Source organism: Geotrypetes seraphini, chromosome 2 (genome assembly GCF_902459505.1).
Source record: "Geotrypetes seraphini chromosome 2, aGeoSer1.1, whole genome shotgun sequence".
NCBI lineage: Eukaryota > Metazoa > Chordata > Amphibia > Gymnophiona > Dermophiidae > Geotrypetes > Geotrypetes seraphini.
Genome location: NC_047085.1, coordinates 136,521,406 through 136,544,949, shown reverse-complemented (window position 1 = coordinate 136,544,949; position 23,544 = coordinate 136,521,406). Strand labels below are relative to the sequence as shown.

At 40.4% G+C, this 23,544-nt stretch overlaps 1 protein-coding gene across 7 annotated transcripts in view; it reads left to right on the top strand.

Moving 5' to 3' along the window:
• The window catches only part of TAF4B (TATA-box binding protein associated factor 4b), a 152,872-nt gene that overhangs the window by 45,574 nt on the left and 83,754 nt on the right, over positions 1 to 23,544 (top strand). For all 7 annotated transcript variants that reach the window (XM_033929769.1, XM_033929770.1, XM_033929771.1 and 4 more), the window contains 2 exons: positions 3,154 to 3,259; positions 13,635 to 13,825. In XM_033929769.1, coding sequence (XP_033785660.1) covers positions 3,154 to 3,259; positions 13,635 to 13,825 — 297 coding nt within the window. The remainder of the gene's footprint in view (positions 1 to 3,153; positions 3,260 to 13,634; positions 13,826 to 23,544) is intronic.

Sequence of the window (23,544 nt, the reverse complement as noted above, 5' to 3'; positions counted from 1 at the left end):
AGTTCAGGATGTTTCCCCTATCTGTCCCTTCTAGTCTAGCATCTTCCTTGTCTTCCCCCTCCCATTTGGTTCAAGTCTGTTTTACCGCCCCTTCTCGAGGTCCTTTTCTGTCTCTGTCCAGAGCTAGCGTCCTAACAACCACAAAGAAAGGTGATTGGGCAGTTTTTAAGTAGCAACCACCTCTAAATGTGCCCTAAATGGAACAACCAGGGGTCTTTGGGACACTGCAAGGCCACACAATTACCACTCATTCAACCATAATCTGAAAGAAAAGAGATAGAAAAAAAGTGGAGAAAAAGCCTCCATTAAGCTTCATATGGCAAAAAACTCCACTTTTGTGTCTCAAGTGTGGTAAATATTCAGTGGTAGAAAAAATAAGGCACAATAGCAGCCCCCCCCAAAAAAACACCTCACAAAAAGCACGTCACAAATTCATTGTGTGAAAAAAGTCTGTACTCCAGTGAAACAGTCAAACATTGCAACTTGAGCAAAGAAAGCACAAAAAGACTTAGCTGCCAATGAAGTCCCAGCTGTTTCGAATCGTGCTCACAGTCAAGCACTACTGCCCGGACTTTGTAGCCAGTTGACCCACCTGACGGGGAAATCTCCGTTTCGCTCTTGCTGTGTCAGGGGTGTAATACTTCCTGCATTATAGGCAATCCAGCACGACCCTCCATGCAAAACTCTCATACACTCCACAATCAATGTACTACTTAGGTGGTTTGGAGTAGTTTTTAAGTAGCCCATTTACCCCATCTCACATGTAAAGCCTATATTGTAACACTGAATATAAACTGTAACCCATTCTGAGCTGGTCTCAAACTCAAACCCTTTGTGGAGCCACATTTTGGATTTGTAGGTACTTGGAGGGCCGCAGAAAAAATGGTTAATGCCTTATTAAAGATATGACAATTTTGCATGAGGTAAAACTCTTTATAGTTTATAAAACTTTCCTTTAACAGTTAAAAGGAAAGATATATAAACTATAAAGAGTTTTACCTTATGCAAAATTGTCATATCTTTAATAAGACATTAACTATTTTTTCTGCAGCCCTCACATTTAAAGTTTAATATCTTTTCTTTCTCAAAACTGACACATTTCAATCACTATATTGAAAATAAAATCATTTTCTCTACCTTTGTTTTCTGGTGACTTTATTTTTCTGTGCTTTCAACTATGTTTCCAGGGCCTTCTTGTCCTTTGACTGTTTTTCTCTCCGTCTTCACTTTCTGCCTTGCATCCATCTTTGACATTAACTTAATGTTCAATTTTTCTGCTTTCTTTTAAAAATCTATGTTTCCATGTCTTCCCTTCCCTTCCTATCTCTCTCTTCTTCCGTCCTATTTCCATGGTCTGGCATCTCTTTCCTTCCTTTCTCTCCCTCCCTCCTTCCTTTCCCCTGATCTGGCATCTGTCTCCTTCCCTTCCCCCATGCCCTGGCATCTCTCCCTCCCCCTCCATGGACTGATATCTCCTTTCCTTCCCTCCCTCCCATGAACTTGGCTTCTCTTGTTCCTCTCCTCTCCCTTGTCTTCCTTATCCTTCCTTCCTTCCCCCAATTGGGTGCAGCAGCAACAGAAGCAGCATTCCCCTTCCTATGCAGCAGAAGTATTTCTCTTTCCCCTCCCCTTCCATTCTCTTCATTGTGGAGCAGCAGCGTGTCTGGCCGGCTCAGCTGATCGTTTCGTTCAAAGCCGCGGGTGGCGGCTCCTCACGAGATCCGCGCCTGCATCTGAAGCCTCTCTGATGTTGTGACGTCAGAGAGGCTTCCGATGCAGGAGTGGATAGCGCGAGGAGCTGTCCTGTTAAAACATATTGAACGTGCTTTCCTTGTATTAAGCATAATAAACATACAATCTCTTAATAATCAATTGGTGATTTAACAGTAATGAAAGTAAAAGCCATGGTACATGACCATATATGAGATGAGAGAGAATGTCTGTGGGAAGAAAAGTGTAATGGTAAACATTCCATCAGAACTAAACCAGGTTGCATAGGATGAAAAAGTGCTTAAGACACGTTGGTAAAAACATAAGTGACAAACATGAAATCTTGAAAAAGAAATTGAAAGACTGGAGGACAGGACAGCTACCACTTTGTACACATCGGATAGAGCCAAAAACTATTTAAGGGCAGCTAAAAAAAATGGAAGCAAACAGAGGGGAAAGAAGGCTCAGGAAAAAGCACAAAAAAGATCAAAACCTAAGAGAAAGGGCACACTGAGGAGAAAAGTGACACACGGTGATGTAAACTTAAATGTACGGTAGACATTACGGGACTTTGCAGCTTCCAGCTCTGCTCCAACAAGGAAGTGACGACTGAGGGGGGTGGACTAGCAGCTGTAGGAAGGTGCTAAAAGGTCCCACGATGACTCAGTTTACAGTTTACTGCCGCTGCTGCTAGTTCTGGAAAGCGGCAGAGCAGGGAGGGCTGTTCCAGATCCAGTGAGCTGGATTTACACCCTCTTAAGGCGTGCACCCAGAGCGGACTGCCCCCCTCCCGCCTTGGTACGCCACTGCCTATTACAACACTAAAGAGGCTTGAGTCAAAAATAAAATGCACAAAACCTGGAGTTACTGCATATTTTGTCCCTCGCCGGCTCCCCAGTCAGTTAGGACACTCACCTCACTTCGCCCTGAACCTCGCCACCATCCAGCATCACCCACCTCTTGCTAGGAATTTGAAACCATGCACGCTGCGGAGCTCTACTCCTTCCCCTACCCTTCTCGAGTCGTTCTCAAAGTCTCGCTATCTCGCAAGACCAGCCCAAAAGTCACAGGCCGCAAAAACACAGAGTGAGCGCAAGTATGGCTAGTGACGGGGAAGAAGGAGTACGAGCGAGGAATGAACTTTCAGGTTACGGGCCTCTGCATGCCAGTGGCTAGACTAGGACATTAGGGCAGCCCCCTGCCTTGCGTTTCCCCCTTCCTCCCATCTGACAGCTGCGCGCTTTGTGGCGTGTAACAAAACAAAATTAGACAAGGGAGAAACTATTACTCCTGTGATGACTGAAGCATCATGTCATTGGAGGAAGACAGCAGGTCAGAGCGCCCGGCTAAAACACGCTAGGGAGAACACTGATTAGGAACTGTACAGAATAAACAGTGCTCAGGAAATTTTGTTTTCTTTTGTGTCCTATTTCTTATTTTTAGCATCCATTCTGAAACAAGTTACCCTGCCAGGAAATACAGTTCTGTCACTTGGAGCATCTCCTGCTGAGAAGAATAATATCAAAGAAAATGTTACAACATCCTTCAGGTATAAAATAAAACACACATAACTATAGATATATAGGCAGATATAGATATTTTATATTATTGGAACTAAATATGAGCTTTGGAGGTGCATCAGTGGAGAGAGCAATCATACATACTGATTCCTGAACTAAAGAAACTGCTGAAGCTGCTCCATTTTTCTACTTTCTTACACATAACTGAAAGCAAAATCCTTGACTTTAAAAGGGATAGCACACAACTTGTGTTTGAGTTTGCATTAAATGATTATGTGTTTCTTATATAAATAACATGTGCACCTTATAGTAATTAATGAATATTAAATGGTATTAGGAGTGTCACATAAAGTTAACTCATTTTTCAGAATATTTTTCTATTCCTTTGACCTCTTGAGTCTTTAGCAGCAGGAGCTTTTGTCTTAACATAAGAATAGCCATACTGGGCCAGAGCAATAGTGCATCTAGCCCAGTATCCTGCTTTCAACAGTGGCCTATCTAATCACAGTACCTGGCAGAAGCCCAAATAGTATCAATGTTCCGTGCTACCAATCCCAGGGTAAGCACTGGCTTTCCCCATGTCTATCTCAATAGCACATTATGGACTTTTTCTCCAGGAACTTGTCCAAACCTTTTTTCAAACTCAGATATGCTAACTGCTGTTACCACGTCTCTGGCAACAAGTTCCAGAGGTTAACTATGGGCTCCTTTTACGAAGGTGTGCTAGCGGTTTTAGCGCACGCACTGGATTAGTGCGCACTATAGCACATGCTAGCCGAAAATCTACCGCCTGCTCAAAAGGAGGCGGTAGCGGTTAGCGCGCAGGACAATTTAGCGCGCGCTATTCTGCGCTTTGAGGCCCTAGCACACCTTTGAAAAAGGAGCCCTATGTGTTGAGTGAAAAAAAATATTTTCTCCTATTTGTAGTATCTTTACTTAGTATCTTAGTCTCTTTACTTTTTGAAAGGTTATTTGGGAGCCATTAACAAGACCTATCAGACCGAAACATCTGGAGATCCAACATAAAACTTTACAAACAACAGATAAAAGAAAAACGTAAAACTTTTTACTCGTCCAAAATTAATTCATCTAATACTAGCTCAAAAGGATGCAACACAAAAGAGCTGTTCAACATAGTTACAAATTTATTCGACACCACACGCCACACTCAACCAATGCATAATACCAAACTATCCTCAGCAAACAAACTAGCACAACATTTCAACACAAAATCCAAAACCTGAGAAATAACTACTCGTTAATTGCTGCATATGAACATCAATCAGTTGACATACCAAGAAATGAAATACCAGCGGACATGATCCGGAGTTCCTTCCACAACTCAGATTGGAATAACTACATCAAATGCTCTACATCATACTGTGTCCTGGACTCATGTCCCCAAGAGATTATGAAAGCAGCTCCACTAGGCTTTAAATTATCCCTATTGAATTATCTAACCAATAACCTAAACAATGGAAAATTCTTCACCAACAATGGTCATATTATAATAACCCCAATCCCAAAATATTATAAAGAATCAGCAACATCAATAACCAACTATAGACCAATAGCATCTATTCCATTTATGGTAAAAATCATGGAAGGATTGGTACACACCCAACTAATGGAATATCTCGACCAATTCTCTCTTCTGCACGAAACTCAATCTGGTTTTAGGCCTCTATTTAACACTGAAACAGTAATTGTGGCCATTTTGGACAATTTGCATTACTTGTTCAGTAAGGGCCTCAACGCCCTAATCATTCAATTTGACATGAGTTCTGCCTTTGATTTGGTGGACCATGGAAAACTGTTACAATGCCTAGACGCAATCAGAATCAGAGGAGAAGTACTGAACTGGTTTCGAGGTTTCCTTATATCACGCACCTAGCAAGTCCGTTTTAATCACGATCTCTCAGATACATGGAGCAATCCATCTGGCGTGCCACAAGGATCACCGCTATCCCCTTTGCTCTTCAATGTTTACATGTCCTCATTGGGTGCACAACTGTCCCAGCTAGGGATAAAACTATTTAGCTACACTGACGACTTCACGATAATTATCCTATTCACCAACTCTGTCTCGGAAGTCACCCCCAAAGCAACAGAAGTACTAAATCAGATGGAGCAATGGATGACTGAATTCAGACTAAAACTAAACTCAGAGTAAACAAAATTTTTCATAGCATCGCCATACCCACTCGACACTAAAGCACCAATGTGCATTAATAACCTTAGTTATCCCATTCAACCCAATATGAAGATATTGGGAGTAACACTGGACCACAACCTGACCATGAAAGACCAAGTAGACTCCTTGATCAGAAAAATCTTTCTCACCCTCTGGAAGCTTCGGTCCATCAGAGCTTACTTCGATGCCTCATCATTTTGAATTCTAGTACAATCCCTTATACTGAGTCAATTCGATTACTGTAACATTGCCTACTTGGCACTCCCCCAGAAGTACATGCGGCGATTGCAACTAGTTCAAAATGCAGCAGTGAGACTACTTTGTGGACTGAAGAAGTTTGATCATGTAAGTCATGTAAGTCCTATCGACTTTTACACTGGCTGCTGATGGAGGTACGTGTGAAATTCAAGTTTAGTTGTTTTTGCTTCAAGGTACTCTATGGCTTAGTCCCTAAATACATAACAGACCTTTTCTCTTTCACAACCAACAGACACAAGCGAAGCTCACATCCGAACTTTGTTTCTCCACCGGTTAGAGGTTGTAAATTTAAAAGTCATCACCAACATCTTCTCGCACATCAAGCAGCGTTATGGGGTAAAGACCTTGAACAATTACTCGTGCCTACTACCTATGGAGAATTCAGGAAACGCCTAAAAACACATCTGTTTCTGAAATACTTAGGAAACCAACCTATTCAATCTTAGTCCTCAACAAACGATTGCAAGAACTATCAATCACTAAGTCTGTACTTTGTTTATTCATTCAATCTGTAACATTTCTAATCATTGTAAACAGCATAGAACTTCACAGTCCTGTGGTATATAAACTGTTATTATTATTATTATTATTATACTGTAAAGATTGAAATTACTGCAATGAATACATATTACTTTTTTCCCTTTCGTTCATACACGTCCAGGGTGGGGTAGGAATATTTCATGATTTCTTTTGCTTAGGAATAATTGTTGGGTATAAGAGAGAGGGAATATTTGGTGAGTTCGAATTTGATGATATATTAAGTGATGTTAAAGTATAAAATGATTGTATTTTATGTTACACTCGTGAGTTTTAAAAATGAATAAAGATTTATAAAAAAAAAGAAAAAAGAAAGAGTATTAAGTTGATTCATTTTTCCTGTTCTACACTACTCAGAATTTTGTAGACCTCAATCATTTCCCTCCTCAGCCATTTCTTTTCCAAGCTAAAGAGCATGACTTTCTTTAGCGTATTCTCATGTGTGAGGAGATCATCCCTTCATCATTTTGGTTGCTGCTCTTTGAACCTTTCCTATTTTTGCTATATCATTTTTGAGAGACAGCAACTAGAACTGAACGTAATACTCAAGATGAGGTTGCACCATGGAGCAATACAGAGGCATTATAATAATCTTGGTATTGTTTAACATCCTTTTTCTAATGATTCCCAACATACTGTGTGCTTTTTTGTTCATCACTGCCACCGTCCACTGGGCAGAAAATTTCAGTGCACTATCTACAATGATACATAAATATTTTTCTCGGATGCTCAGTCTTCCTGCAATTTTTCATAGTCTACGTGTGTTTTAACAACTTTGAATAGTTTTGTGTCATCTGCAAATGTAATCACCTCGCTTGTCATTCTGATTCCCAGATCATTTATAAATATGTTAAATAGCACCGGTCTCAGTACAGATACCTGTGGCACTCCACTATTCACCCTCCTCCTTTGAGAAAAAAATGGCCATTTTAACTCTAGCATCTGTTTTCTGTCCATTAATCAATTCATAATCCACAACAAAACATTGTCTCCAATCCCATGACTTTTTAAAATTTTCTCAGAAGTCTCATGAGAAAATTTTGTCAAAAGCTTTCTGAAAATCTAGATACATTACATCAGCGAGCTTACTTTTATCCACATATTTATTCAGGCCTTCAAAGAAATGAAGCAAAACTTTCCTTGACTGAACGCATGCTGACTCTGTCCTATTAAACTATGTTAGTCTATGTGTTCTGTAATTTTATTTTTTTTATAATTTCTTCTGTTTTGCATAGCACTAAAGCTAGGCTTACAGCAATAAAGAATGCACTGGAGTTACTTAAATAAACATAATTAAGAAGAAAAAGGCTACAGTATTAACATGATAAATCCTTGCTCAATTACTATTTTCTGCAATAATGGTAATCCTCTTCTTGTCCAAAAAACCTTTCAACTGATCTGGTTCAGAAAACACATATTTAACACCTAAATATTTTATCAAACATTTACAGGGGTAAAATAAGGAAAAGGAGACACCAATACCCCCTTTTATCAAGCTGTGTAAGGGTTTTTTTATGAGCATCAGAGCTTTTACTACAGTGGCCAGCAATAAAAAAAAACAACCCAAATGTGGCTAGATAAAAGGGGGCCCAAGATCTTTAACTTGTTGTTTATAGGATATAAACATTTTCCTTCTCTCCTGAGTCTTTTTCATTACATGGAGAAAGATCCAGATCTTCTGATCATAAAGAAGTTCTTTTGCTTTCCTAAAATATTGTCTCAAAAGATTGTTCAAATACTGCTCAAAGATATAGGGCTCCTTTTACTAAGGTGCACTATGCATTTTAGCGTGTGCTAAATGCTAACGTGCCCATAGACTTATAATGGGCACGTTAGCGTTTAGCACGTATTTGTAACATGCGCTAAAAAGCATAGCGCACCTTAGTAAAAGTGGGGGCTAGTATTGATCTCTCCAGTATCTCACATTGAGAATTCACAAGAAAGTCTAATTATTTAAATCTGATATTACTTTCTTTAATGTTTGAATATTCTGTTCTTCTTCAAAAACACCACCATTTTCTTCCTTATTTGCTGGCATATTCTGGAACTTTTTTTGAAGATGAGGGTACATAATAAATTATATTTAACAATGGAAATTCATCAGGTGAATATTTTAAAAAATCTTTCCAATATGTCTTAAAAATATCTCCAGGCATAAGCTCCACAAACTTGGGAAAGTTTATTAAGTACAGATTTAACTGCCAATTAAAGTTCTCAAAAAAATTCCAGTTTTTGTTTTAATTACCAGATTATTCTTTACCGAAGTTGATGTAGCTTCTCAGACGACTTTTACCTCTTCCTTAACTTGTTGGATTTATAATACTGTATCTTTCTTAACAGTTTCCACATTTTCTGTTAAGTCAATTTTACTTAAAAGTGTTTATAAGCCAGTTGTGCTTCCATATGCATCAACATTTTATGGGTTACCCCACTCAGAGGCAAAGATGGAAGAACACCTTCACCAACTGGGCTCACAGCGGTGATGGAATCTAGAAGAGAGATCTCCTCTGACGGCTTAGCAATAACGCCTTCTGTGGTCAACACCACCGTAGACTTTCCCTACAGTTCCGCTGGACAAGGAGATGGCATTCAGACTGGGGGAGATAGATATTCAAAGACTCTCCAACTCCGGTTCTGTTATGTCCCTTCTGAATTTCATACTCTAGATGTTCAATCCCTTTCTGCTATCTGGGAATTGCACTTTTTTGAGCATGTGCTCCTCCTACCTTAGAGACTTAGAGCCTACTGCAGTTTCAATTTCTGCAAGCAATCTGTGTAGAAGTCTTCTGCTCTGCATCTTGTTCTTATTTTTTTCACTTTGTGGGGTTATATTTTTTTTTTTGGTGGCTTCAGTGCCATCAGACCCCATGTGGTGTCCTCTGCTGGAGGAAAGGATGCAGTTCCACAGAGCTGGACTGCTGCTTCATTGAGAAACTTCGATAAACCTGTGGTGCCAGCCTGCTGTGTGCCACCCTTCTCAGACTCGGTGTCCATTCCCCTTGGAATTCGCTTGCCCTATGACCCTGTCAGGGGTTTAAGCACAGGCTGTATGCATCCTGAGTAAAAGTCCCTCTGGGTTTCAGGGCGCATTTCCCGCACCCAGTCGTGGTTCTGTGGGGGCGGAAGTTACATTCAGGATCTGTTTGATTGGCAGTCCGAAGATCTTAAGGTTTGGTCATTATGGAGCAGTTTTGAGGCAGAAAATCATTTTCCTCCATTCAGCTGCAGTATAAAGAGCTGGCAAGCAGGCACTTCAAAGACTGTAAGTACACCTCCATTATTTCCTATGGGAGCTTTTACAGAGTTTTTGGGGGTGGGGTTGAGGTCTCCACCTCCCCAAATTGCTTTTTTTTTTATTTTCAGATTTTCTTTATTTTTGCCACTTGTAGCACAAATTCACTGGCGTTATCCATCTTGTATTTTTATTGTTATTTTTAGTTCAAACAATTTTTATTGATGATAACCAATCAATGAATACACAATGCCAATAGTAAATACACATATCCAACCAACTGCATATCATACACAAATCCAACCAGCATCCTATCATAGAGGCCAAGTCATCAAAATTTTTGTTAAATGCCCCCCAAAAAATAATTCACCCACTCCCCCTGTAGGGGGTTTCCTTATTCACACTTGAAGGTTAGGCTTCTCTGACATCATCAAGCCTGAACCATTGTTTGCAAGAAATCATTGTAGCCTAAACCTTGCAAGAAGAGAGAGAAGAATACATCTTTGCTGTTTCTGCATGATGCATTCTGGGTATGTACCAGAACTGTATTCTAGTCAAGGACATCCAGCTATGCCTACATGCTCAGCCTGTGTGAATCTTGGGGGAGTCATGGCTCATGTGTTGGTCTTATCTAACGAAGGCGCTACCTTGGGACCTCTCCTTTTCTCAATATATACCCACTCCCTTGGTGCACTAATTTCCTCCAAAAGTTTTCTGTATCACCTCTATGCTGATAAGACTCCCAGATCTACCTCTCCACACCAGATATCTCTACTGTCCAACGTTTCCACCTTTATATTTTCTCCTTGATTGATTCCCGCAAAGCAATCATTATGTTGGCATAACTCTCCCCAGTTATGGTTGTTTTATGTGGCATGAACTCCAGAAGCAAAAGTCCTTCATCATCCCAGAAGACAGTTGTCATGACTTTGTCTGCAGATTTTTCTGTCTTGAACTTTTTAGGGGGGTGGAGGATGACTTGTCCTTCTACTACATTGACTCCATTTTGGACTCCGGATCTCTGTAATAGACCCAAGTCTCATCTCCAGTCACCAAATGTTGAAAAAAATTCACTTGGTCTTCAAGGAGTGTCTCCAAGTTCTCCTGACAGCATTGGAACCTCGTGGTCTTCTGACATGGCATCAGCATTTTTGGAACCCATCTTGCACTGACCTTGGACATGCCCAACCTTTTTTGTGAATTATTTTCCAAACTGAACCTACTGAGATGCCCATTTCTTCAGCTATTTGGGAAACCTTAATTTGTCTGTCTGACAAAATTAAATCCTCAACTTTCTTATATATTACTGTGAAGTTGCTTCCACAGACCATCCAGTGTGAGGGTCATCTTCAATGGACTCTCTACCGCCCTTAAAATGCTTGCTCCAAAATTTTACTTTGTAGGATGATGGGGCAGACTCATCATAAACTGCAGTTATGCATTCATGGATCTCCTTTGGCTTTTTCCCTTCTTTTGTGAAAAAGTTTATCACTGAACAGTGCTCCAAAATTAGCAGTTTCTTACTTGATTTGCATGAGGACTCTCCTGACATCTTGTTTTATGGAATGTTAGACTTCTACTGAGCTGCAACTGTGCATGATTAACCTTGAGACGTGTCACAACATGCACAGACTTATTTCAACACATTTACTATGTTCTTTCGTACTCAGGTAGATAAATTATTTAACGCACCTTGTAGCAAGGTGATTTTTAATTATATGCTACTGAGTTAAGAGGATTTTAAATAGCATTGGACTTAAAACCACCTGTAGAACTCTGCTTGTCACAACCCTTCAGTGAGACACATTACCCTTTCATACTGAACCATAGTGCATAGTTCTCATAAGCAATCTACTGGATGATTATACTGCAAATTTTTTTTTTGTCAACAAGATTCTGTGCGACACTGAATTTGATTAAACTTGGGAATAGCAACACTTTTATTACCCGTATTCTTTGTAGCTTTCTTTTTTTTAAAATGTGGTGTTAATTTGGCAAAACTGATGTCTCTTGAGCTATTCTATTAGTTCACTGATGTCTACTTGATAACTGATGTTTTGTCGTGTTAAGGATTTTTCCCACAAAACAACAACAAAAGGCTTAAGCTTATTTGTCAAGTGACCCAGTTTTCAAAGAAAGACCTTTGGCTTGCCTTGGGCTTTTTGGCATCTTTCTTGGAACATTTTGCTGACTCATGATGCTGATTTGCAATGGCAGAAAGCGACATTACTTGGCAGCTTATCTGAGAGACTGATTTTTAAACTGTTCTGCTTGGCCAGTATCTGTCTTGTCTCTCTGTTCACTGGAAAAGGCAGCAATCAGACATTCTGATTTGCAACTTCTGCCCTTCCCATCAGATTGCTGCCTCATATTGGCTGGCTGAAAATAATTACAACTGGCACGCCAGGCTGAAATGGGCCAATAAGTTGAAAGTCAGTCACTGGATTCAGAGACCAAGGACAGTTCTAATAGAAGGTAACTAAACACTGCAAAACCCAGTTGAAACACCAGGGGGTGCCAGAGATTCAGCTTTGCATCTGAGCACTTCACATTTATTTCACTTCACATTTATTTCACTTGTTTCTGTACTAGGATAGGTACCGTAACTAATTCAGAAAAGCTTCTGAAAAATTGAATGTCACGTAATATTAAACTAACACTCAATAACATCATTCCTATGATACTATCCTTTCTGGGTAGCAGAGGCAGCTCCTTTCATTTATGTGTAGTAGAAATAAACCAGCAGATAATTCTAGATATAAGTGGTGTGTAACATGATCATCCGTAACTTGCTATAGTAAAGTTGGCATGATAGTGGCAGCTCTTCAGTACTTCGCTGGTTTAAAAAGGTTTCTTGTTCAAAGAAATGAGCTCCTTGGACAACTTAGGCCATTTAAATAGAAGAAAAATTTAACAAAAAGGAGTCTTTATACATTTCAAAATAACGTTTTGTGACAAAACCTAGCATCTATCTCCTTTTCACATCTGAACCAATTAATGCTAATAAAAGAGGGCTAACTTAATAACTCATAGAAACATGATAGCAGATAAAGGCCAAAGGCCCATCTAGTCTGCAATCTGCAGTAACCATTATCTCTCTTTCTCTCCAAGAGATCCCACGTGCCTATCCCAGGCCCTTTTGAATTCAGACACAGTCTCAGTCTCCACCACCTCTTCTGGGAGACTGTTCCACGCATCTACCACTCTTTCTGTAAAAAAAAAAAGTATTTCCTCAGATTACTCCGGAGTCTATCACATCTTAACTTCATCCTATGCCCTCTCATTGCAGAGTTTCCTTTCAAATGAAAGAGACTTGACTCGTGCGCATTTACATTATGTAGGTATTTAAACGTCATAGGATTGGATACTACAGCATGAGATCCAGGTTTAGATTCCATACCCTCCCTCCCCCCCCCCCCCCATCTCTGCGTCAGGCTCAGTCCATCAGGCCTAGGTAAACCATGGAATTAGTGCCCTTTTTTTGTTAAATAAGTTTTCCAAGCAGGAAGATGGAGGGAGGAGAAAAGGAAAAATTTCCATCATATGCTCATGTAATAGCTGCTGTAGAGAAATGGCTCCAAACTAGTGCATTTAAAATGTACCATTAGTGGTGAATGGGAATTTTATAAAAGTTGCCTAAAACCAGTTAGGAAAATGCACTGATTTGGTGCTTATTTCATGAAAGCAACATATGTGCCTACATACCTTTTTCTAAAAAAAAGTGCACAAATACATGTAAATAAATTTGAATTAAAATGATAAATGGTGTGTGCCAATAGAATAGAAATTTGAATAAATAACATATTAATAACCAAGAGACCTCAGTTAATAGGAGTTACTAAGGGGTCATTTTACTAAGGCGCACTAACTGATTTAGCACGCGCTAATGATTAGCGTGTGCTAACGCGTCCATAGAATATAAGGGGCACGTTAGCATTTAGCGGGCGCTAAATTGGCTAGCGCACCTTAGTAAAAGAGGGGGTAAGTATCAGCTTGAATTAGAGAATACCAACCCCTCATATCCATACCATCATAGGTCTTAATACTGTTCCCAGCATCAATTAATCATAATCTTTTTTTTTTTTTTACCATTTGAATTGGCATACTCTTGGTTTTCTTTACTTATACATAAATTTGCAGTGCTTCAAAAATAATAATGATAACTCTTATTGCTGCTTCTTAGAACAAAAGTATTCACATGTAGAGATGAAGATGACATCAATGATGTGGCTTCCATGGCTGGTGTCAACATAAGTGAAGAAAATGCCGGCATCTTAGCAACTCATTCTGAATTTGTTGGCAGAATTATTCAATCAACTGTAGATGAACCATTCCTCTTCAAAGCTGCTCTTCAAAAGAAAATATTAGATATAGGTAAGAATAAAAAAGGTAGACTTCCTTTTTTGTGTTACATGTAATATATGCTAATATACTTTAAAAAATAAACAAAAATGTTTTATGATTTCAACATGCTAGTGAAAATAGCACAATAGATTCATGTTCCAACTCGCTAGTCTATAAAGGAATAAATAGTTGCATGTTTCTGATTTTTCTTTGACTGTAAAGAAATTGCTGCAGGATAAAACTGACTGGGGTTGATACTGAAAAGATTTTAGCTTTTGGAGTTAACCAGATGGATCTTAAACCTGATATTAAAAAAAAATTAGAGCTCCTATGATGGGTGTCTAAATTTGTCTAGTGAACTCACTATAAACCGAAATGGATGGTAGAAACCCAGTACTAGCTGATAGCTCAAAAATAGATGATTTCTATTTTGAAAATAATGTGTCTAAACTTAAACTGTCCTGATATAAAGAGAGGAAAAAGAATCTCAGAAACCTACTCGGAACTTAATAGTTCAAGGAATGTAGCCGATCCATTCCTTTCCTCTGCTCTGCCTTTCTTTTCACTTCGTTCCCCTACTGGAAGGATCAAGTCAAAAGCCACATGACATTTGGAGAAGATAATCTGATGGCGGCTCAGCTTTTTTTTTGGTTTGACATTTAGAATGCAGCCCTACATCAGCCAACTAAACCTAGCAAAGTTTTAATTCTAAGTTACTGTTCTCATTAAAATCTCTCTTCTGTGATTGTATATTGAGCGTCTTTTGTAAAGTGTGTGAAAATTTTAGAGGTTGGTATTAGCATGTGTAAGACGAACTGAAATGTAACCTCTGATGAGCATTGTGTTTCCTGTAATAAGATACTTATTTTCATTTGATAGGGTGTGCAGGCAGTTCACATTCCATACTTATTTACCCCCTTATATCAATTGTTTTAATTGGTTATTATCTCTGAAATTGATGGATTAAGTGGTTAGGTCTAAACATCATGATTAGAGATGTTTTCTGTTTTCTTTTTTTTTGTATTTATTTTATTATGTAAATTGCTGAAACCCACAAAGCTAAAAGGTATTTCAAATTTTAAATAAACATACAAAGGTCATATGTATGTTTTCTCACCAAAAATAGAATTAAGTCCTGTTCTTTCTAGCAAACATTTGGTGGTGGCATTGAGAAATTTTAAAGGAGGGGTTTTTCCAAACATAATCCAGTATAAGAATTCTTAAATCTTCATGTGTAATCTGTATTCAGGTTTACCATAGTCCCAGCAGTCATATCAACCTTTTCTTTCCCCCCCCACTCCGTTATTCATACGGTGTAAAAAAAAATATTTTTCCTTCCTATATATCCTCTTCAGTAGTCTTGCAATAAAAGAATAAAAGAGCCCGTCTAAAAATAATATACATTTGTGTTCATTCTTTTGAAAATATGTGCATAAATTAACCATGAAAAATTTGTTAATGCTAAGGAAAGTACATAAATTCCCTGAAGTAACTTTTAAACCCAGGACTATGGAAAACTTTCATTTTAAAAATTCACTAACACGTAGAGCTCTGTGTATACTTTTTATGCATGTGCACAGTTACAATTTGTTGAAATTTTGGCTAGATTTGGCTAGACTTGGAAAAGTATAACAGCGGCAGCTTGCATCAGTTTTCCACATGCAGGATTGTAGATAAAGAACCCCACGGGTTCTGTTCTCTCTCCTGGATCAAGATGGAGGCCAAATGCATGATATATTTTGAATTTCATAAAAATACATCCTCTCCAAATTAGGTGCTGAAGAGAAAATTCTTGAGAGGACCAAATGTCTTCTGGGATATGGAATATATGCAAACATTTTTCTAACTTCTTGCTTCAAGATCATGGAATTCACTTTAAGAAGTAGAGTTGACAGAATTGATTTTGATTTACTGTGGTATCACCATGTTTTGCAGCATGCATATAGGAAAACAAATTACATTTTAGGCTGTTGATATACTGGTATATATAAAGCATAGGTCCCTTTCCCTGAAGATATCCCTAGTTGTGTTGGTGATGAAAATTGTTCTGAAGTCTGCAAAAGTTCTTGTATTCAGCTTGTCTTTTATTCATAGCCAGAAGGTTTTGAGCACTCCTGTGATAATTGATGTTTTAAAAGATTATTAGACAGAAGTTTCTCTGCACAAAACTTACCAGGTGTTGTAAAATTGTAATTATTGAGAATACTTTAGGCAAGCTTTTAATAAAATTAGTTTGCATAGTGCTTTGAGTATGCATATTTTTAATTTAACTGGGTATATGACTTCAAATACTCTTGCCTAGTGGAAAGAATATATCTTTTCAGCTTTTGCTTGAGTTAAATTACATTTGTTTAAGAAAAATACCTGCTTATGTAAGAACCTAGTTTCCCATACTTATCCATAACCTAATACAGTAGTTGTGAGTGCCCATTTTATTTTATTTTTTTAATTTTCTTTTCAATGACAGTGCTCGTCTAACTTTATATTATCTTATGTTTCTGCTCTTGGTATCAGCTTTTAGGATCAAGAATCATGTTTAACTCTTACGGTGAATCGCTTCAGTCTCAAACAATTCCTTCTAGGAGTAGTAAGCAAATAGCCAAACTACAGTCTCCTATTATATCAAAAAATGTATATGAATGGACACAGCATAAAGCATATATAATTAATGATATTTTTGTTTGTAAGAAGAACTTCAGTAACATCAACAGCTCCCACTGCTCAAATTAGCATAAAGGGAAATCATCGGTGTCAGGTCAAAAGCGCGCCGGGACAAAGGCGCGAGCAGACAACTGAGTGCAGCGCGGAGGCGCGTGCCAAAGAAAAAGACTGTTTTTAGGGACTACTACAGGGGGTGTGGGGGGGAACCCTCCCACTTTACTTAATACAGATCGTGCCGCCTTGTGGGAGCATTGTGGGGGGCTTCGGGGGTTGTAACCCCCCACATTTTACTGAAAACTTAACTTTTTCCCTGTTTTTAGGGAAAAAGTTACGTTTTCGCTAAAATGTGGGGGGTTACAACTCCCCAAACCCCCCACAACGCCGCCGCGATATGTATTAAGTAAAGTGGGGGGGCTCCCTAACAAAAACCCCCGTCGCAGCCCCTAAAAACAGTCTTTTTCTTCGGCGTGCACCTCCGTCTTGCGCTCAGTTGTCGGCGCACGCCTTTGTCTTCCGCGTTACTGTCTATGAACCAAAATCATCAATTAGCAAAAGCTTCTGTTACATCACTAGCTTTTTCTCATTAAATGTGAGCAACACCTCTGCATGTCAAACCAAAAACACTAAATAAAGAGCTAGATTCACTAAGCAAACCGATTGTGTACCGATCGGTTTGCGACCCCTTCTCGATCCAATTTTACTCCGGCCCAATTCACTTACCTCTCTGCCCATCCAAACCTGATCCTCACATGCAAATGAGGGGAACGGCGTGCAAAGTAGGCAGGGATGCGATTCACAAAACAAATTTCACGATCCGACTGAGCTAGCTGATCTACCCAAGAAGCGACTGCTGGGTACCAGTCCTTTCTGACACTCCAGCTCCATTGAAGCCCTGCCCTCTGCTGCCTCGAATCTCTCCTGCCTGCCGCCCCGATGCTCTTCCCAGAATCTGTCCTGACTGCCGCCCCAAATCGCCACCCTGCTCTCTCCTGAATCGCCGCCCTGCTCTTCCCCGAATCTCTCCTGCCTACTCTTCCCCTGAATCGCCGCCCTGCTTTTCCCCAGATCTCTCCTGCCTGCCGCCCCGAATCTCTCCTGCCCTTCCCCGCACTGCGAGCCTGTGGTTTTAACCCACGGGTTTAAAGCAGGTTAAAACCACGGGCTCGCTGGACTACAAAAATGTTTTTAAAAGTAAAGTTTAAAAAAAGCTATGGCTCAGACGGGTCTTAGATGCATGCGCAGATCATCTACTAGTGATCCGTGTTAGCAGATGGAGGCTTTCCTCCGATCGCCTCCATTTGAATATTGCTGGTTTGTGAATCCATCGGATCTGCCCGGATCGGACACAGATCGGTCATGATTGGGCAGGTTAGTGAATCTAGCCCAAAGAGTCTAAAAGGTGCTATATCTATGTCTATCAATCAATGTCCAAATTAATAATGGTCCTTGAATGTAAAATATACCTCCAAATGGTTCCTTGAGAGTTAGGCAAACTGCATAAGAAAACATGTTAACTAAAATTGAGTTTCAAAAATTGTGATTTGGACAGTTTTGCCCCCTCCCCCCCCCCCAAAAAAAAAAAAAAAAAAAATCCATCCACTGCTTTGTGCTGTGTTTTTGGATGTTTTTCTGTTTCAAAAATGAGTCCTATAGAATACTAGCATAACTTGGCAAGGGTGACTTTCAATTTTGGCAAGAATATTTATTTCCATGTCAGTGGCATGCCTATATTTGCAAAATGATGTACATAACTGATGATAATTTTTGGTGCCCTCTTGTAATTACACATTATACAGTAGCGTTAAGGCCCATATTCTATAAACGGAGCCTTAAGTTAGGCACTCAACCTCCCCTAACTTAAATGGTAAAAGCCATTTAAAAATGATTAAAATATTATTAATTAGAAAAATAAAGGTGCCTAGAAAAATGGCATCGTCATCACGTCTATGGAGGTGCCTTAGAATGCCTAAGGTTGAAGTATGTGTGATTAATTCCGTAAATGACTTTAGGCGTTCTAAGGTGCCTCTGTAGATACAATTCTCATCAAAGGTAGGCACCAGAAATGTAGGCCTTTAAAACCCTGGCCTACATTTTTAGCACCTATCTTTGGTGAAAGCCACAATTCTGTAAACGGGGCCATTGCATAATTGACATGTGATCGGCAGCTGCCAATAACGGCACCGTTTACAGAATCCGACCCTAAGATGCTTCCTTATAGAAGAGCACCTAGTGTATGTTCATGCATAACTATCAATTATTGGCGCCTATGACACATATGTCTAAGTTGTGACCAGCCAGGCTCCGTGCCTGCCTTGTCCCTGTGGTTTCCCTAGTATCCACCAGGGGGAGCCAGAGAGAAGTCCAGGTAAGAGCAGGCTCAGTTAGAGCAGGGCGTGGCTCCCCTCTTGAAAAACCAGTAGATCTGAACAAGCTGCTAGGAAGGTTAGGGAGAAAGCTCAGGGCTCTCCCTAAGGAGGAACTACCTGGCTCAACTGAAGGTAATGCCTATGTTCCTATGGAAGTGGATGAAGCTGAAGCCACTTCAGAGTTACTAGCAACTGATCAGGAGATGCCTATGGAATTGCAAGATGAACTGACTTCTGAGGATTTGTGCAGAGCTCCAGTGCTGATGGAAGTAGGAGTGGCAACTAACTCTTGCTGAGCAAAAGAACGTGAGGTTTTGTTTTGTTTTTTTGTTTTTTTTTACTATTGTTGGCTGGGTTATTTTTCTGCTCCCAGTCACATTCATGGACTTCCTGGACTGTGCTCTTGCGTGCTTTCATTTTGGTTTTTCCTCTGCATTTTTCTGTAAAGCTGGGAGTGTTCTTTGGGGAGAAGTTTACATTCATCTGGGAGGGAATGTTGAAAAGCTGTTGGTGCTTTTTGCAAGCAAACTTGAGGCACTTTCCTTTTGCCCAGCCATACTTTATTTTAGGCTGGAGGCTTTTTGTTCTTGGTGCTCTGAGTGTTTGAATGTTAAAGTATATTAACCAGGAACCAAATTTGTTTTTTGAACTGAACTCTCCTGAACCCTGCTAGGAGCAGACTTGGGAGGAAGAAACTTTATTGAAAAGCACTGTGAAGAAGTGAATCACAGGGAGAACTGTTTGCATCAATTGCGGCGGGTGGGGTAAATTTTCCTAATTTTTATAGGTACCATGAAGCCTATATAATGTGTCAAGGTATGCATTGGATCCTCCCTGAGTTCCTGGAACATCTCCCTGATTGGTTATATTTAGAGTGGCAACTTATGTCCCCATTATGACTGTCTCATGTGTTGAGTATCAAATTACCTAGATCTAATCTAATCTAATCCTTAGGTTTGTATACCACATCATCTCCACATTAGTAGAGCTCGACACGGTTTACAGTAGGAGAAATAGGAAGGAACTTCAACAGAGGGTTAGAGGTAGAAGTTTGAAGAAAATTTAGAGGACTTGGGATGCCAAGATATAAGAGTTTCCTTGATTCCTAAGTTGAAGGGAGACTTACATATTTTGAGAAAAGCCAGGTTTTCAGATGTTTGCGGAAAACTTGGAGAGAGCTCAAATTCCGAAGAGGGGAGGTAAGGTTATTCCAGAGCTCAGTGATTTTGAAGTGGAGGGAGGTCCCTAGCTTTCCTGTGTGGGAAATGCCTTTTAGCGAGGGGAAGGATAGTTTTAATTTGTGGGAGGATCTGGTGGTATTAGGGTTTGAGGAATTCCACTAAAGAGGGATAAAGGGAGGGAGGATACCATATAGGATTTTGAAAGTTAAACAGGCGCATTTTTAGTGGACCCTGGCGATTATCGGAAGCCAGTGGAGCTTGGCCAGGAGCGGGGAGACATGGTCAAATTTACTTTTAGCGAAGCTGAGCTTGGCCGCGGCATTCTGAATCCGTTGGAGTCTGTGGAGGTTTTTCTTAGTTAGGCTTAAGTAGATAGAGTTGCAATAGTCCAATCTGGAGAGGATGATGGATTGGACAAGGAGGGTAAAATGTTTTTGATGGAAGCAGGATCTAACTTTCCTCAACATGTGAAAGCTGAAAAAGCATTTTTTTACCAAGGATTGGAGGTGGTCATTGAAGGACAATGTGGAATCAATGATGATGCCCAAGACCTTGCTCAAGAACTCAAGCTGCAGAGAGGAGCCAGAGGGTAGTGGGATGGAGGTAGGTAGGTGATCTAGTTTTGGACCGAGCCAAAGAAGTCTTGTTTTGGACTCATTCAATTTCATTTGCACTGTATGGGCCCAGGATTGTAGGTTCATTATACAAGAGGATATGTTCTTAGACAGGTCGGGGAGGTTCGAATCGATCTCGAGGAGGACGAGGATGTTGTCTGCATAAGTGTAAATTGTTTCAAGGGGGGATAGGTGGAGAAGTTTTAGGGAGGACATATAGATGTTGAAAAGGATAGGGGATAGTGGAGAGCCTTGCGGGACTCCACAATTCGGTTTCCAGGGGGAGGATGAGGTGCCATTCATGTTAACAATGTAAGAACGAGAGCGGAGGAATTTAGAGAACCAACCTAGGACTGTGGAGTTGATACCTATCTCAGAGAGTTGGCAAACAAGAATATCATGGTGAACAACGTCGAAAGCAGCGGAAAGGTCAAATTGTAGGAGGACGGCGAACTTGTTTCGAGAGTGAAGTTGTTGAACCCTTGAAATCAGGGAAGACAGTAGGGATTCGGTGCTGAAGTTAGGACGAAAGCCATATTGATAGGGTAAAAGAATAGAGAATCTCTCTAAGTATGATGAGAGTTGGGAAGAAATGATGGACTCTAGCATCTTGGTTAGGAGAGGGATATTTGCAATTGGGCGATAGCTGGATGGTATGGAAGGATCAAGGTCAGATTTTTTCAGTAGTGGGGTCAAGGCGATATGACCCATTTCTGGGGAGAAATGGCCCGACTGAAGGGCGGAGTTTATGAGAATGGTGATAGAAGAAATAGCCTGAGCGGGAATGTTCTCGTATAGGTAGGAGGGGAATGGGTCCAAGGAGCAATTACAGGATTTCAGTTTGAGGCAGAGATTGAGGACCAGGGATTCAGATACGTGCTCAAAAGTGGTCCAGGATCTGTCAGCTGGGATAGGGTTGGAGACCATTAGGGTGGGAGTGGAATCGGTGGGCACTAGGGAGTTGTAAGAGACTGAAGAAGGGAAAGAGCATCTCAAGGAAGAAACTTTGCTAGAACTTCGGCTGAGGGAGAGGAGGGGAGCAAGGTGGGGTCTCTTTTGGAGGTTAGGGAGCGCCAGATGTTGAATAGAGTACTGCTTTGATTGTTGGACCTGGAGATTTTGTCACCATAGAAGTTCTTTCTTGCTTTTTTTAGTGCTGTATTGTACAGCTTGATATTGACTCTCCAGGACTGTCTGTCTATAGGACATTTTGATTTTTTCCATATGCGCTCCAGAGCTCGACATTTCTGTTTTAGCACTCTGAAGAACCATGGGGTGGAAGGAGACGTACATAGATGGATCAGAAACTGGTTGGAGGGTAGAAAACAAAGGGTAGGAGTGAAGGGTCACTACTCCGACTGGAGGAGGGTCACGAGTGGTGTCCCGCAGGGCTCGGTGCTCGGGCCACTGCTATTTAATATCTTCATAAATGATCTAGAAACAGGGACGAAGTGCGAGATAATAAAATTTGCGGATGACACCAAATTATTTAATGGAGCTCGGACTACAGAGGACTGCGAAAAGTTGCAAAGGGACTTAAACAAATTAGAAGAATGGGCGGCGAAATGGCAGATGAAGTTCAACATTGAGAAATGTAAAGTATTACATGTGGGGAGCAGAAACTCGGGGTACAACTATAAAATGGGAGGGATGTTATTGAATAAGAGTACCCAGGAAAGGGACTTGGGGGTAATGGTGGACATGACAATGAAGCCGTCGGCACAGTGTGCAGCGGCCGCTAAGAGAGCGAATAGAATGCTTGGTATAATCAAAAAGGGTATTACAGCCAGAACGAAAGAAGTTATCCTGCCGTTGTATCGGGCGATGGTGCGCCCGCATTTGGAGTACTGCGTCCAATATTGGTCGCCGTATCTTAAGAAGGATATGGCATTAGTCGAGAGAGTTCAAAGGAGAGCAACACGTCTGATAATAGGTATGGAAAACCTGTCATATTCTGAGAGATTGGAGAAGCTGGGTCTCTTTTCCCTGGAGAAGAGGAGACTTAGAGGGGATATGATAGAGACTTACAAGATCATGAAGGGCATAGAGAGAGTAGAGAGGGACAGATTCTTCAAACTTTCGAAAAATAAGAGAACAAGAGGGCATTCGGAAAAGTTGAAAGGGGACAGATTCAAAACAAATGCTAGAAAGTTCTTCTTTACCCAACGTGTGGTGGACACCTGGAATGCGCTTCCAGAGGACGTTATAAGGCAGAGTACGGTACTGGGGTTCAAGAAAGGATTGGACAAATTCCTACTGGAAATGGGAATAGAGGGGTACAGATAGAAGATTACTGCACAGGTCCTGGACCTGTTGGGCCGCCGCGTGAGCGGACTGCTGGGCACGATGGACCTCGGGTCTGACCCAGCAGAGGCATTTCTTATGTTCTTATGTGATATGGGAGGAACCAAGGGGCCTTGCGGGGATAGGAGATGGATTTAGTGGAAAGGGGGGCGAGGGAAAGATAGGTTAAGGACAATAGTATTTTATTGGACACGTGGAAAACTTTGAAATTTATTAATAAATTAACAGATATTCCAATAGAGAAATCTAGTTTTCAATCCTTATGGCTAAACTTCAAGATTCAAATAGGTGGATCTGGGATCTTCTGGAAGCATTGGATGCAGGTAGGCATTCATGCATTAGATGATGTTATACCTAATGGGAAACTGCTTGATTTTTCATGACTTCAACAATCATTTGGTATTTCAAAGCCTCAAAATTATAGGTGGTTGCAGTTGAAGCAGGCCATTCAGAGTGGGTTCCCTGATTGGCAAAACTTAAAAACTCACTATAGCTTGCAGATCCTATGCTTCCAGACAGATTATTTAGGACATCAGGCCACCCAGTGTTATACATTAATTTCTGAATTCTTGAATAAAAAACCAAAATCTAGTCTTAAAGACATTTGGAGCATTGAGATAAAG